General features: G+C 42.0%; 1 protein-coding gene across 3 annotated transcripts in view; it reads right to left on the bottom strand.

Moving 5' to 3' along the window:
• LOC106086282 (neurobeachin-like protein 1) overlaps positions 1–16,927 on the bottom strand; it is a 296,682-nt gene that overhangs the window by 153,699 nt on the left and 126,056 nt on the right. For 2 of the 3 annotated variants that reach the window (XM_059360778.1, XM_013250890.2), the window contains exons 4-16: positions 16,586–16,772; positions 16,425–16,513; positions 16,079–16,153; positions 12,745–12,894; positions 12,077–12,678; positions 11,803–12,010; positions 10,293–10,555; positions 7,271–7,523; positions 6,994–7,167; positions 5,654–6,922; positions 4,468–5,595; positions 346–682; positions 90–277 (exon numbers count right to left, since the gene is read on the bottom strand). In XM_059360778.1, the coding sequence (XP_059216761.1) occupies positions 90–277; positions 346–682; positions 4,468–5,595; positions 5,654–6,922; positions 6,994–7,167; positions 7,271–7,523; positions 10,293–10,555; positions 11,803–12,010; positions 12,077–12,678; positions 12,745–12,894; positions 16,079–16,153; positions 16,425–16,513; positions 16,586–16,772 (4,923 nt within the window). The remainder of the gene's footprint in view (positions 1–89; positions 278–345; positions 683–4,467; positions 5,596–5,653; positions 6,923–6,993; positions 7,168–7,270; positions 7,524–10,292; positions 10,556–11,802; positions 12,011–12,076; positions 12,679–12,744; positions 12,895–16,078; positions 16,154–16,424; positions 16,514–16,585; positions 16,773–16,927) is intronic. The other variant, XM_013250899.2, reaches the window with a different exon arrangement.

Genomic DNA, 16,927 nt, shown 5'->3' with positions numbered 1-16,927 from the left:
CGCCTAAAGCAATTGGAGGGCGCATTAACATCAGTGCCTTCTTATATAATTTCATATTTGGTTTACAGATAAACAAGTGTTGTACTTACTATGCGCTCCATAAAATTCCTCCATTTCTTGCTGGTGCTATACATTTGAAAATCATTGAAGAAAACGGGACCCGAGGAGGTGGGCGGTAAGTCAGGTAAAACAGTATCCAAATTGAAAACACTGCGACATTTATCAATTAAAGCCTTCATAACGGGCATAAGAAATGAATACTCTTCGGGATTGCCAACTGAAAAGTAGAGAAACAAGACATATATTAGTAAAAAAACATGAACTCCTATGAATACTAAAACCCACCTTCAATGGCTATATCCAAAGCTTTGTTGATAGAAAACAGCAAATAGGCCAATTCACTGGGGCTAGCAGCTGTACGACACTGTAGTATAGCATGCAATTTGGCAGTGGCCATTGCCACCACACCGGGATTGGGATGATGGGAACATTTCAAAAGTAAACCCAAACAAAGACGTATCATATCGGACCAATCATCGGCAGAATCCGATTGGAATATCATTAAGGCATCGAGCAGGGCCAAAACACCATCCAACAGTTTGGTGGAACATTTTTTGGATTCATCCTCATTGGAGCCCAAAACAACCAAGTCATAGACCATGCGCAGAATATGAGAGGCATTCTAGAAAAATAAACAAAGAAAACATAAAATCAGATTATGATTGAAGGAATCAGCTAAACCGATGAAACAACAATTAATGAAAGGTAAAAGACGGGCGGTGCCTACTATATAATACCATATATCTACTCTGGCGATAATCTGGCGATATCTTTATATGGAAGCTATATATAATTCTGAAACTATTTCGATAAACTTCAGCATAGGTGTTAAGAATGGTTATAAAACAATTCGTACCAAATTGCAGATATATAGCAGCTACAATATATCTTAATTTGAACCGATTTACCTAAAATTGATTACAAACGTCAACAGTCATAAAAGGGTGTGACAAATTTCGTAAGGATCGGTTAAAAAATTACTATAATTAAATTTCGTTATTGCAATATAAGTACAAATCGGACGAACGTATGTATGGGACCTATATCCAACTCTGAACCGATCTCAAAATTTAGCAGAGGTTGCAGGGTATTCTATGGCTCGTGACAACGAAAATACAGTGGCTATAGGGAAAAACTTGAAGCGATATGGGGCAGCGACTACGAAAGTACACTGTTCAGTCAGACGGCACTTTATGATTATTACCACGGATAAGCGAACACAATCACTCTGTCTTTACACTTTGTCGATGCCACTAAGCACTTTTCCACTCTATTCACCGATATTTCCTTGGCCTTTCTGATGTCTGCTTTGACTCCGACGTTTGACTTCTCATCAGAAATTCATTAAAAATTCAAAACAAATTGGGACAACATTAGTTTAACACAAATGGGCTATCACAGAGTGTGAACGGAAACGAGCCGACGACTTCCGTCGTCACAAGTAATATTGAGTCGATCCGTATACATAACAATGTGCCAATGTGGTCATAACTATTTCGTGCCACATAGGTGCTACATGGAATGAAAAGCACAACGACTAGATCGCAATCACATCTCAGAGCATGTTTAACTATTCCGCTTGCTCACTCCTTCTCCCGATTCAAATGGACCAGGAAACCCATTCTCTTTGAAACAGTCACTCCCACATATTTCACGAGTGCTACGTTTATAATGATAGCTCTATCGGATCGAATCGTGGGTGAACGATCCCATGACAATACGCCCTTGAGCAACATTGTCAGAGTTTTGTCCACCGCGACGGCAACACCAACACGATCAACCCATTCACACACAATGTCCATGGCCTGCATAACCCAAGTTTCTAGCGCAAGTCTGAAATCTCCTCAATTAGAATAAGCAGCTCATACATATATGCATTGGTCTTTAAGGATGGAGGCAAACCACTCAATATCAGATGCATTATGTAGTTCCAAATATATGAAACATCGATGGACCTTTGAGGATAGACTCGTTCAAAATAATTACAAACCGTATCGCTAGCACCATCCACACAAGCTCTTCTATCACAGAAGTAACTACGCCGGAAAGAAAGTTCCTAACAACATATTTCGCCTAAACTCGTGAGTAAATTTCGCAATTAAAGGAAATCGAACGGGCCTTTGAAATCGACAAATAAGCCAAGGACATATTTGGGGCGCGATACTCTCACACAACCCTGCATATGGCTCCACAATACCATTTTTCTCAATCATCTCCATACCGGAAAGCTGTTCGTTATAACACGCATAAGAAAAAAATTTCCAAGAAGTCCATTCATCGTCCCCCACTCTAAACCCGTATACCTTTCATTATGGATCATCTCTATTGTCTTGTACAAATCTTCTAAAGTGATCTTCCTTGTTATCAATGGTCGCATTTTTGTCCTCAGATTGGTAAAGTAGAAGTGTCAGCGTGAGACAAGTTCCTCCGCATTACTTGCCAGTAGCAATCCTTTTGCGAGTGTTTGACTTTGAATGACGTCGATGTGTTGAACTTGGAGAGTAAGAAAGGTCCTCCGCATTGGAATTTCTGGCTCGCTTCCTCAGACGCATTAGGAAAAAACATTCCCACTAACACCTTAGCACACTCGTTCTAAGAAGTTAATACATTGTCCCCCACTTTCAAGCCGTCCCAGTTAACCTGACTACTATCCTGTTGCCCACCACGCCGGCACACGCGGTATACTTTACACCAAGGATCATCTTTAATGTCTTGTACAAATCTCTTAAAGTGTTCTTCGTTCTCAGATTGCTAAGGTAGTAGTGTCGACGTCAGACAAGATCCTCTGTATTGGGGTTTCTGTCTCTTTCGAATCGCTTCCTCAGACCCCTAAGGAAAAACCGTTTCCATTCATCGTTCCCCACTGTAAAACAACACAAATCGCATTGGCTACTACCCTGTTGCCCGACATGCCGGCATAGGCGATATACCTTTGTCCAAGGATCATCTCAATTTTCTTGTACAAATTTACTAAGGTGATCTTCCTTGCTTCTAATTAACGGTCGGTGTTTGTTCTCAGATTGCTAAGGTAGAAGTGTCGGCGTGAGACAAGTTCCAACGCATTGATCAAGTCTTTGATCATTACGCCGCATCATTTTAAGCTCACGGTCCATCACCTGACCTTACTCGGTTTTAGCTGTTCGACGTCTATCAAGGAGCACATCGTACACCGTCAACCAAGGGCCACATCATACATTCGTCAATCTTATCAATCTGATCATATAACGACAATGCTAATGCTGCCTCCCTTAAATTTTCCGCTGTCTCTCTAAAACTTTTCTAGTTCATCCCTCGATCCTTCCAGCATCTAGACCGCTCTGTACTAACCGAAGTGCGTCGATCCCTGGCAGTAACCAAAATCTCAATTGGATTAAGATCTGCAACCCCTTAAACGAATAGTTCTCTTTCGTCATGTTCAAAACACCGAAGCCATACAAAGTCAACCACTCGCTGAGCAACTGTCGACGATAACTATTATCCCATGGCAGCCGGTTGTACGTACCGGATTGACCCGATGGAATCCTCCATCGGCAAGGGCTGCCGTCTCGGTGTAAAACACACTGCTACAACAACAACAACAACAACAACATAACTATTATCAGATGTCAGAGGGAAAAGTTTCAGACTAAGGATGAGCGGATTTCTTTTCGCAAATAGTAGCACCGTATCCATATAACTAAGACACGATTCCAAGTTGGCGCTAAACCTAAAATAGATGGTAAATAGGAACATCTTTCCACACCGCCCTTCTGCACAAATGCAGTTCCACCGCTGACTATAGCTATGCGCCGTACAGTCGATGTCGCTGTCATCTACGATTATAGCACATATGCCCCCATTGTCCGTAAAGACTCGCATTCCCCTAGCAATCCTACAACACTACCATCCACGACATACGATTCATAAACGAGAAACCAATGCTGCGCATGACATGACGAAACTTTTTAAATTCTACTTCAATGGCGGTCCTTAAAGCTCAGAACGAAGCCCAATGACAGACCATTCCACGCCGACGACAAACCAAACAACCCGACAATCGGCAATCAAACACCCTTTGTTCTAATCCCAACACCGATGACACGCAAATACGACATCCTGCATGCTGCGAACCAGAACCACCTAATGTAGGCTACCTCCTCGCATTTCTTCTCGGCTACCCTACGAATATTCTGCCGGGCAACGCTCACGTTCGCCTCCAGAGTGACTTTCACGTCAGGCCTCAACAGTGCAGTAGGCTTAAAATACACTGGAAAAATTCAAAAAAATCTATGTCCACTAACATACTTCATTGGAATGCGGCACTAAAAACGAGGTTCTTGTTATGAAGCTTAAAATCAAATCGGACAGCACTCAATGCTTATCCATTACAAATCTCAATTTTCATGATTTTTTTCTCTTCCTGCTTACCTCTTGATTGATTAAAGTCTGATTTCCATGTTCGGCCAAATCAAATAACGAAGCTTGAACAGCCATTTCCAAAATCCTCAAGCGCAGAGATAAATGTGAAGCCACCAACTCATTGTTTAAAGCCAAAAGATTGATGCAACCCAATACCTGGCCTCTTTCTTTCCAACAATCGGGATGATCATTACCCACACCACGCCAAAATATGGTAAACAAAATATTCGAAACCAAATACACCAATTGTTCCTCGCTATCCACATCACCATCGGAGGAGAATTCCATGTGAGTACTTTCTACGGAATCAGCTTTCTTGGAGCCTGAGGTGGGACGCATTGACTGTGATGAACTATCCGAACTGATGGATTCAGTGCGTTGTTTGTGACGGCTGAATGTGTTGCTGGAATCTGCTCCCAAATCCATGGAGGAACCCACATGGGTTAAAGACTCAAAGGTATCTTGCAAATCGTGAGTGGTTTGACGTATAACCGAGAACACAGAGCTAACATTTTCCACAACCACTCCGGAAACTGTGTCGGCCAATTCTTTGATTTCTGATTCCAAAACATTGGCCGCCTCTGAGACACTGGCCTGTATCTCATTGAGTATAAGGCCACCATCACTGTGCTCGTTGTTGGCCTCCATTTGCTCGATTTGTTGCTCACAAAAATTGATCAAATCACCTTGGTTATCGAATTTGTTTTCGTCTTCCAGCAGAACATCCAAATTTATGCCGAAACTTTTACGTTTCTCCTCATCATTCTTGACATTTTCAATGGGCCTACGTATTAGCAAGCGGGCTATGGATTCTTGCCAGCCAGGTTGCTTGGCTATGGCTTGGGCAGAATTCTGTTTGGTAAAGGTGCATTGCAGCAAACGCTTGGCTACTTCCAGCTTGACGGGCAGATCACAGCTACTGACATTGTGCACCAAAAATATGACACCACAATAATCCACTTCGGAGTTAAGCATCTCATCAAGCAGATGGAAGATGATGGTGGAGCTCAACACCATGGGTATGGTATAGGAAAACAAGCCAGGAAAGAGAGAGGCGTCTGTAATGGGATCATGTAGACGCATTATCTGCTTGTATTTGGCATGGACACGGGAGGTGGCCAATAAACTGCTGATGAACTAGGAAGAGAAAAAACCAAAAAAATTATTTTTGCTAGGATTTCCTACTACTACCTACCCTTATGGCTGCCTCCTGCAATTCACAGCTATAGCTCTTGTCTATGAAATAATTGTATATCAAATTGGCCATTTGTGGCTCATGCAGCAACAGTATCAATTGATCTCGGCAATTTTTGCCCTTGACATGCATGCTCATTATCTCCAAGAACTCTATGAGTATATGATGCTGTTTGACCGAAGCCAAAAAGGCTATTATCGTGCCAATCTCTTTGATATTCACATCCTTTTGCAGATAGAAACGCACAATGCTGAACAGGGTGGAACGTATGGTCTTGGCATCTTCCGGTGTTATATTCTCCGGGGTGCCATAATAATGACGAATGGTGTCTAGGAAAAATTGCACACCAAACTTTTTGCGAAAATACTTGCGATCGTTCTTAATCATGGCTCCCAGATATTGCACATGCCCCAATGTTATTTGGAAGGGCATACGTACCCATATATCAAAATTAAAAGCTATCGAGGTGTACAGATCCTCCAAGAGGGCCATATTCGATTGCCCCATAGCCGATTTATGGCCCTGCAAAGACTCCATAAACAAATGCGTGGCCATCAAGGCATTGACATCGAACATTTTGGCCGGGCACTTTTGCAACATCATGCCCACTATGGAAAGACACTCGCTATGCAAGAGATTCTCTTGATTATTGTCATGTTCATGGGTCAGATAGCGTATGAAACACATAAAGCTGGCCAAAGGGAATTGTATCATTTTCCATTCGGTATATGAGTTGGTGGATAATATTTCCCAGTCGGCAAACTCCTCGGCCATGGGGGTCTTCAGGGATTCTCCTGCCTCTGGAGACTCATTACCAGTACTTGCCAATGAAAACTCCTCATTGCTTTCCTTTACCAATCTATGGAGTATGGGCAAAATGGCCTGTACCCCACCCACACTATTGATGGTGTCCTGTATCTTGACTATGCCACAATGCTGTGCCTGCACCAGTCCCATATATTTGCCACTGGGTATCAAATCCAAACAGGTATTATGCGAATAGGCTCCAGGCGAATAGCAGAATACAAAGCGTGAGGTCAACTCCAATATGTCATTGTCTTGGGAAAATATTGAAGCGAAATTAATGCCAGCATCAAAGACTGTCCTCAAACTTGTGGTGGGTTCTGCCAAAAGCACACCGCCCACTTGGCCGCCCAGACATTGTTGTTCGCCGAATACTGTCTCCTGCATGCCTATGGGGAAATTTTTCACATTTGGATCATAGGTGGAGGATTGGGTTCTCAGAGGCAAAGTGAAATAATTGGAGACCTGCAAGGGAAAAACCAAATCAAGACAATAACAAAAACTCTATTCGAAATAGGAAAAAAAACCACACTTACATTTGAGGACAAAGTTTTTTCGAGCAAACTAGGCAACATACTGCGATATCCCTGGTTGGTGTCTTGGGAAGATGATCTGGGCAAAAGGGTACCACTTCCAGCATTGGCATTTACAGCAGCCGCCGGGGTTTTAATCTCTTGTAAGGCTGAACCCACCGAACAGTAAAGGAAAGGCTGTGGGAAAAGAAACACAAAGTCAAAATTTTTTTGTTGTTTGAATGGTTTATGTATATTTGTATGTGTGTGTGTGTGTGTGTGTGTGTGTGTTTGTTTTTACCTCATTTATTGCTTGCACCTTCAGTGTCGCACTTATTTTTTGCACAAAATCTATGTAGACATTTATTTGACTATAAGAGAATGGCCTCTTTGGTGGTGTTATGGCCACAGTCACATAATGCCACTGACCATCCAGCAGCGTTGAGGATGCCACCGATGAGGTCAAATATTCACGCTTGGTTAAGGCTGCCACAACGATATTGCCATTGTTTTGTATGAAGATTTCAAAGCCAGTATTGCTGCCAGTACGCAAGCTGTAGAAGAAAAATAGATGGTGTATCAGTAGCCAAAGGGTAAAAAGGCATAGCATTAAGAAATCGAATCAGTGATTAGGAGTGTGCATTCCCAGCTTGTATGAGTTAATCCAAATTCAGCGAAATGAAAACATTTTCCACCCTGTGTCCCTTTTCGCACCACTACAAGGTAAATTTCAAGGTTGAGAGAGTGATGGAAAGGTGGAGAATATGTAGAATTTCTAGGAATACCGAATTGAAGAAGTTTTGAGAACAAATGCTAAAGTTCAGTCCTTGGCCATGATTATGTCTGGCTGGTAGCCTTCCGCAAATCTTCGGTTGCAACAACAATAGCAACGGGGGTATCCTTAAAGGAGACGGAGCATATATCGGACGTAAGGTAACTGGAATCCGCAAAGGATTTCGTTACGGACGCTTATGAACGAGGCATGTTCAGAACGGGTACTACATAAGACAAACCAGTCATGCTGGACATGTGTGTAGAGGTTGCGATCCTCGCCAGGATTCGAACCCAGGCTTTCAGCGTCATAGGCGGCCTCCCGTTATGATACCGAAAGCTTTACTGTCCTACTTTTTTACTTCCTTTCAGTAATAGCCTCGTCTTCTCATGATACGGATCTCCACATAGGATTTTGTCGTCCTACCGACCGTTTCGCTGTTCCACAGTGTTAGATACGCTTTCGTCCCCCACGCCCTTACAATGGACTGCGTCGACTCGTTGGGTTTCGGGTTAACCAAGTTTATGGACGACAGTCCTTTGGCTTTCACTGCCAAATCGTCTGCTGTTTCACTGGCCCGGCAACCAAACGAAGCCCGGCACGAGATAACTATGAGCATAACACTGGCTGGAACTTTAAGCTATCAACTGTGTGGTGTTCTTTGTTATCACGAAAAGCTAATCTGAGAGCTACCGGGTGTGCCCACAGGTTGCGGATAGTGGAATGCTCCTTACGAAGCAGCTACAACTGCAGTCAGGGAAAATCAGCATTTTCGAGTGGAGAGTCTCATTAAGAAGCCGGTTGGCACCGGCTCTACCACCCAACTACTCATTGAGACTCTCCGCTCGATACCACTGATTGCCCGCGACTGCCGTTGCAACTACTCCGTATGGAGCATTCCATTATCCGCAACCTGGGGACTTCTCTGCCAAGTGGCGTCGCTATGCGGCACCACCTTCGGACTCGGCAATAAAAAGCAGGCCTCTTAGCATTGAGCTTAAAACATTAATCGGACTGCACTCAGTGATATGAGAGAAGTAACCCCTGTTCCTTAATGAAATGCTCACAGAAAATGAAGTAGTAAAGATTTTTACACTCGACGTCCTCGCGTTAACATTACACCAACTCACGCATTCCGTCTGGATCTCCGCCTGCAGGTCCGTATTATGGTCAGATAGTCGAAAACAGATTTCAGTCCCTGGGTTCTCAATGTAGGCCTACAAAATGGACCTTAAATCGTGAAAATTCAAAATTTCATCGGAAATCCAACAAAAATGAAAATTTTCACTTTAAAAACGTTAAAATGGCTGAATATACTAAACTATGTGTCCTAAAGGCAGATGGGTATCAATTCGGGGCTTCATGAGAAAATTCAAAATTGCATCGTTAATCCACAAAAATCGAATTTCACTTTGAAAAGTTTAAGATAGCTGTTCTACATCATGACTTCGAATATATAGAGGTCAGAGTGTTTCCCGGTGTCTCTCAGACGCAGGAGCCCATAAGCCCATATTGTCATAGTGCTCTCAATCTTTCCCTGAGGTGTGAGACAGTCGGCGCTCTGCTGGTACAGGAGCTCCTAAGCCAGTGCTGACGATTCACATCCGTTCGTTTACCGCCCTTTGTTGTTGTTGTAGCAACATTTTCATGTGGAGGTGGCGATCCTCTTAAAACTCCTGTAGGTGAGCAAACTCATTCCGTTCCATATAACCAATCGCCGCGAGAACGTTCTGCCCATTGGTTGTTTAAAGGCGCCAATAACTCGCCTTTTCATATCGAGCATCATAGGCACTCAGTATTTAAGCAAAAGCCGGTGCCGCCCGGCTTCTCTCTGTGACTCTCCTGTCGACACCGCTGATTGTCCACGACTGCCATTGCAGTTACTCTATCCGCTGTGTGGTGCTCACAGCTTTCTCAGCGTCTTTCAGCCCACGCTTCTCATCCGTCCGCTTACCTCCCGTCTCCGCCACGTGATGTCCTCATCATTTCGCGGTGCACAAATCACATCTCCGTAACTCTAATGCCCGCTGTCCGCTCACGGTCCTCAGACATAGGAGCAATTGTTCACGCATATGTTTCTGTAACAGATCCTTCCCACTGGAGAGCTGTGCATCAGCAACCATAGGTGAACTCGTTGTTACACATTCAACAAGTTTATCGATGATAGTATTTTGGCTTCAAGAGCCAGGACGATTGTCTTACTGCTCTATGGTGGATCGTGTGCCTAACCAAACAATGGGAATTGTACTCATTCCTACGGCGATCGATTTTATATATCGGTATAATCCGGCCTTTTCAGAGGCCAGGTCAGGAATTACCACCTCCACTCCAAGACTGATATAAATCGATTTCTCGATTGGACTTCCTTAGAATAGGGCACAATTCTAATACGATTGGGCGCAACACTATACGTGTTGGGTTTTGCTATGACCTCCGACAATTATGACATAGGGAATAAAATATTGAGAAAACTTTTCAAACGCGATCCCTTATAGGGTGTTACGATTCGACACGGCTCAACATAATACATTTTTCTTCTTTCTATACTTACTTCAGCAACATCCTTCGATTTTCCTGTCGCTGTTGTTGATCTTCTCCAGATTTGGTTTCCGAAGCCTTGGCGGATTTTCCGTTAGACTTGTTGGAGTTGCCATCTAAACGCATTAATATGTGAAAAATGAAACCATAGGCACCAGACATGGACCAATTCTTGATGTCCGTCACTACAATGCCATCTCCAGGTTCACAAAAATTAAAATATTGAGAACACAAATTTGTGCTGGTCAGAGATTGCAGCGATACACTAACCAAAGTCTGAAAATTAGAAAAAGAAAAAAATTAATAGCAATTAATGGCAAGAGTACATTTGTCCATCAAATATGTGGCGAAGGTGTGTGGATCGTTCAAATATAAAAAAAACACATGTGGCTTATAGCTCGAACCTAGGCAGTCAAGCGAAAGGAGTACCATGGTGCAAACATCGCAATTCCCAAGTTTACTTTCCAATTTTATACCCTCCACCATAGGATGGGAATATACTAATTTCGTCATTTCGTTTGCAACACCTCGAAACATTCGTCTGAGACCCCATATGACCCCATCGTCATGATATTTTAAGTCGATCTAGCCAAGTCCGCCCGTCTGTCGAAAGCAGGCTAACTTTCGAAGGAGTACAGTTAGGCGCTTGAAATTTTGCACAAAAACTTTTTATTAGTGTAGGTCGGTTGGGGTTGTTAATGGACCAAATAGGTCCATCTTTTGATATAGCTGCCATATGAACCCATCTGGGATCTTGACTTCTTAGGCCTTTATAGGGCGCAATTCTTATACAATGTGTTTTGTTATAACTTCCAATAATTGGGCTAAGTCGGTTCATAACCTGATATAGCTGCCATATAAACCGATCTTGGATCTTGACTTCTTAGGCCTCTATAGGACGCAATTCTTATCCGATATGGCTGAAATTTTGCGCGAAGTATTTTGTTATGACTTCCAACAACTTTGCTAAGTATGGTCCAAATCGGTCCATAACCTGATATAGCTGCCATATAAGCTGATCTTGGATCTTGACTTCTTGAGCCACTAGAGGGCGCAATTCTCATTCGATTTGGATGAAATTGTACATTGTTATGACCATCTGTTTTTTACTTTCGTTTTGTTATGACTTCCAACAACTGTGCTAAGTATGGTTCAAATTGGTACATAAGCTGATTTAGCTGTCATATAAACCGATCAGGGATCTTGACTTCATAAGCCTCTAGAGGGCGCTATTCTCATCGATTTTGCTTAAATTTCACATGAGGTGTTTTGTTATGACCTCCAACAACTGTGCTAAGTATGATTCAAATCGGTACATAACCTGATATGGCTGTCATATAAACCGATCTTGGATCTTGACTTTTTTAGCCACTAGAGGGCGCAATTCCCATCTGATTTGGCTGAAATTTCACATGAGGTGTTTTGTTATGTTGCTTTAAGTGCCATTTTAACTGGGTTCGGCCATGGGTATATCCTGTTTTTTTTCCTAATTCTCAAATTGCAGTAACCCCTCATTAACTTACCTGCAATAGCTGTTTGTGTTGGGGAAATTTGCTCTCCTTGCGTAATAAACTAAAAATACTTTTCAATTCAATGGGAATGATGCTGAGTTTGCTAAGCTCTTCGATAAGTTTAATGTAGTTTTGTATACATTGATCGGAGAGCTTGTCCGAATGATGTAGACACACGCAAACACTTTTAATAATGCGCGTCTCACAGGCTATGGTCTTACTGCAAGAAAAAAAAAACAATTTTAGAAAAATACAACAAATATTGGATTAAGTGGCATTTTCTTACGTTCCATAATTGTCGGTGCATGCCTTGAGAATCCTTGCACTTAAATGGCCTTGTTCTCTGGCATCCATTTCGGGCAGCCACTCAATGAGCTTTGTCAAAACCTCTGGCAATATCAACAGACCCTTGGCTTCATCATATGCCAATTCAATGCAAGCCTCCAAAAGGTCAATGGCCGGCAGTCCCATCTCCATTAGTCCCATAAAGAGTTTTCCGATTTTTTCATAATAACGTATGTGCTCCGTGATACGCACCGAGTTGCGTGTTATGGAGGCCAATGCCTTTAATACTTTAATCAATAGCTGATTATAGTCCAAATTCCAATCCTTAACCGATTTGGGCATAGCAATTAAAATATCCACCAAATTGGTCTCCTCTATGGCCTCACAAATATGCCCTGAACTGGAGGCATCACTTAAAAATACATTGATATTGTCTACTGATGAGTCTAAAGCATTGACATCTATTGTCTGATCATTGGAATCCGTCTCCTCGGACGCTATGTTAAAACTGTCCACAGCGGACTTTTGGAAATTGTTGGTTTTTAACAATTCATCCAAAACATCACAGTAAAGCTTGATAAGGGTAATTAAATCTATTTGGCGCTGTGGCAAGGAGAACCAAAGGGAAAGCAAGTTAAATCAACTCAAGTACAGATGTAGCACACTTACTTCTTCCGGACTAGATTTTTGTAAAACGATAACCATTAGGGCACAGCATCTTAGGGTTATGGTACGTAAACTATTTGTGGTTTCCCATTGGGAAAGTATTTTCATTAAAATCGATACAGTAGCCGGACATATGGCTCGCATGCCGTTACGCTAAAGGGATTAGAATAGAGGAAAAACATATTAAAATAAATATAAAAATTCTTTATTTTTTTATTAAATCAACAAAAATTTTAATATTTTATGGTCCCTTCACCATTGATGTTTCCTCCAGTCAGTCAGATTGATGTTTCCTCTAGGCCCCTATAGAGCGTAGTACAGAATGACAGTAGGACCCAGTGTCTGAAGAGAATCAAGTCTCGACCTCACATGGCCGGATGCGAAAGCCTTCAGCTCCTTTTGAATTTTAAAGCAGGTACTCCTGCCTCGAAATTGTCGTCAGAGCATTCAATATCGCAAAAACCTTCGCATTAAAGAAGGTAAACCCATCCAGAAGTCTATTCGAAACGAATCTCAAACGGCAATCGCGGATACTCAGCGGCATCGAGCGGAGATTCTCAGTGAGAGGCCGGGCGGCACCGGCTCTTGCACAAATACTGAGTGCCTATGATGCTCGATATGTTAAGACGAGTTAAAGGCCACCTTTAAATAACCAATGGCCACCCTGTTACCGCTTGCTCACCTACCGGAGCTTGACTAGAATGGCCACCTCCGCATTAAAATGTGTCTACAACAACAACATCGGCGGTATAGAGTGGAGAGTCTCAGTAAAAGACCGACAAGCGGAGATTTTGGCGTCTTTAAATATCCAATGGCCATCATCTCCCCACGGCGATCGGTCGTATAGTCTGGGGCGAGCTTGCTCAAGAGCTTGTCGAGGATCCCTATAATCATAATCATTCCGTGCCACCCATTGTTAAAATCTGCGAAAAGTTAAACGTCTACCTCAACGAACTTGCCGCTTATTTCGCTGCAAGAGATTTGAAGATATCTGCCCCCAAATCTTCAACAACATTGTTCAATACATACACCCAAGAAGTGGGTAAGAAGCAGAGAACGGATTTCGCCCATCAAGTGTCCCAAACCACTTGATGCCACATTCGACAGCTCTTACACATTCTGCCACAGCAATTTGCGATAGAGTCAGAAGTAGAAAGGAGGACCTTATTTCTACTTTTGAATCTATCGCTGCTGGCAGCTCTCGGGGTGCTGACAAAGTGAGCCTTATTGTTGTTGTTGAAGCAATTGACCTTGTTGAACACATACAAAGCAATTGGCACAGCTCTTACACATTCTGTCACAGCAATTTGCGATAGAGTCAAAAGTAGAAAGGAGGACCTTATTTCTACTTTTGACTCTATCGCTGCTGGCAGCTCTCGGGGTGCTGACAAAGTGAGCCTTATTGTTGTTGTTGAAGCCATTGACCTTGTTGAACACATACAAAGCAATTGGCCGGTCTGTGGTAAGCTATGCAGCACCACTGTGGTCTCATCAGTTATGTAACACGCAGCGGAATAATATTCAGATCTGTCAGAATACCGCTCTTCGAACAGCGATTGGTTGTCTCCTCAGTTTTCAGTTCAATGAGGAGACAAAGATCCTACCCATGCGAAGACAAAACTAAATGCTGTCTAAGCAATACCTTTTGGGCTGTTATCGCAGGGACCATTCCATTTCAATCATCATCTTTTGAATAGGTATCCGCCGTCCAGAAGCCTCAAGGCGGATCTTCATTAACTAGAGCGAGATGTTTAGCGCTTCAAGAAATCAACCTGCAAGATCAAGCGGGTCTAGCTAGAGTGGTCTCGATAGTAAGGTGGCACGTAGTGGAATAGTATTCAGATCTGTCAAAACGCCGCTCTTCGAACAGCGACGGGCTGTTTACTCAGTTCTCACGTGGACCACCTCCATCAGGAGACAAAGATCATAACCGTGCGAAGACATAACTACATGCTGTCTAAGCTATTGCTTCTGGCCTGTTATCGCAGAAGTTGGAGTTGGAGGCGACCGTAGCGCAAAGAGTAGGTATGTCCATTTAAAATGCTGAACTTCTGGGTTCGAATCCTGGCAAGAACATCACATAAAAATATTTTCAGCGGTGGTTATCCCCTTCTTATTTTGGCGACATTTGTGAGGTACTGCACCATCTGGCATGGGAGCTATTTAAAAATGGCCATAAAAAGGAGTCCCCTTATCATTGAGCTTAAACTTGAATCGGACAGCACTCAGTGGTATGTGAGAAGTTTGCCCTTGTTCTACAATTACTTTTAATGGTTAATTTTTGTTATCGCAGGGATTATGCAAATCATCACATTGATCTAGAGCGTGAGGTTCAGCGCTACAAGAGAGAACCTCTAGATCAAGCGGCATACCAAGCGGGTCTAGACAACATTCATGCAGACACGGCAGCAGATGCGGTGAATAACTACCGGATGAATTTGGTCCTTGGAGAACGACTGCTTCCCATTGCACCTGAAGAAATTGACCTTCTTCGGCTGAAATTGACTTCTGGCTCAATTACGATCCGGCAGATGTCGCCTTAACTTCTACATAGCAAGGATTGATGCTAACGTCCATAATGTATTGGGTTGCCCAAAAAGTAATTGCGGATTTTTCATATAGTCGGTGTTGACAAATTTTTTCACAGCTTGTGACTCTGCAATTGCATTCTTTCTTCTGTCAGTTATCAGTTGTTACTTTTACCTTGCTTTAGAAAAAAAGTGTAAAAAAGTATATTTGATTAAAGTTTATTCTAAGTATTATTAAAAATGCATTTACTTTCTTTTAAAAAATCCGCAATTACTTTTTGGGCAACCCAATATGTCCAGATTATGACCAGGGACCGCACGTCACCAGTTTAACTGCCCAGCCAGACCCACTCGTCTTAGACCCTGCTCCCTCTGGACGCACCCCATCTTAGTTGCAGAGTTCCTGGATCTAGACACTCAACAGAATCAAGCAGACGAAAGATAGAACAACAATGTGCTGCAACAACAATAACCTAAACGAATCTGTCATCGATCTGGAGAGTATATGACTCAAATGAAAGGTTTTTCGGAATACTGTACGAAGGTGATATTCAAATTTGACTCCATGTGTCTAGAGGTCATCCCACCACCAAAATTATCCCCAAACGGACATGTGGCCCAACGAGACAATAAGGGGGCTCAAATGAAAAGTCTTTCGGTCCGCTCGAATTCTTATCCCGTTTTACTTATTGGATTTTATTTTTGTATTATTTTAGTGCAGTCAATAGTTGGTTACTGGTTACTGGTTACTGGTTACTTACAAGCAACAAAAAAAAAATACACATAACTTATAAAGCATAAGAACTTACCAAATTATCACAGATAGCATAACCATCACCAGATTTTTTATGATTATTTGAATTTGTTATTGAAGCTAGAGTTTTCTGCAAACATTTATGGTTTATAAACAAATGAAAAAACGACATGAGAGAGGGAGAGAATAGAAGAGTTTTTTTTTATAACATATAACCCAACACCATATGTGGTTTGTTGTGAAAAATGGGTAGAAAAATTAGTAAAATTTTTTAAGGGTTATAGGATTAAAAGGATATGAAAAAAATTGAAATGAAAGTTAGAAAAACATGAAAAAATTACAAAAATATGGCAAGAGACAAAAACATTGAAAGCCGATTAAGTGAAAATGTTAAAACTTACCTGTGATCCACATATTATTGCACCCAAGGTATGTATTAGGGATTCACCAATATCGGGAAATTTAGTTATGTCGTTTTTTTGAAAACAATCTTCAATGAGAATATGAGAAAATTTTTCAAATGTTTTTCATTTAAAGGTTTTCGAAAAAAATTTAATTTTACCATATACGAAAGGTATTATCTCCACATGAACCATATGCGGTTTATAGGATAGCTTTCTGTAGTCAGCAAAATTGTTGCGTAAAAAACTACGCCATGTCAGATAGGGATCATACATAACCTCCAGAAATTGTGCAAAGCTTCGAAAGAGATGAGAAGCCTGAGGTGATGCACTTTTTTGTTCAATGCACTGAAACGAAAAAATGAAGATGTTTAAAATGGATAATTTCGGATACAAATGTTAGAGGAAAACACCCCTTTCCCAATAATATAAATGGTATGCGTCTTTATGGTCTACAGTGAAGCGGCAGAAATAGAGCCCCACAATAGACTTAGAAAGTATTA

The sequence above is a fragment of the Stomoxys calcitrans genome, chromosome 1 (genome assembly GCF_963082655.1).
Source record: "Stomoxys calcitrans chromosome 1, idStoCalc2.1, whole genome shotgun sequence".
NCBI lineage: Eukaryota > Metazoa > Arthropoda > Insecta > Diptera > Muscidae > Stomoxys > Stomoxys calcitrans.
This window is presented reverse-complemented; position numbering and strand designations above follow the sequence as displayed.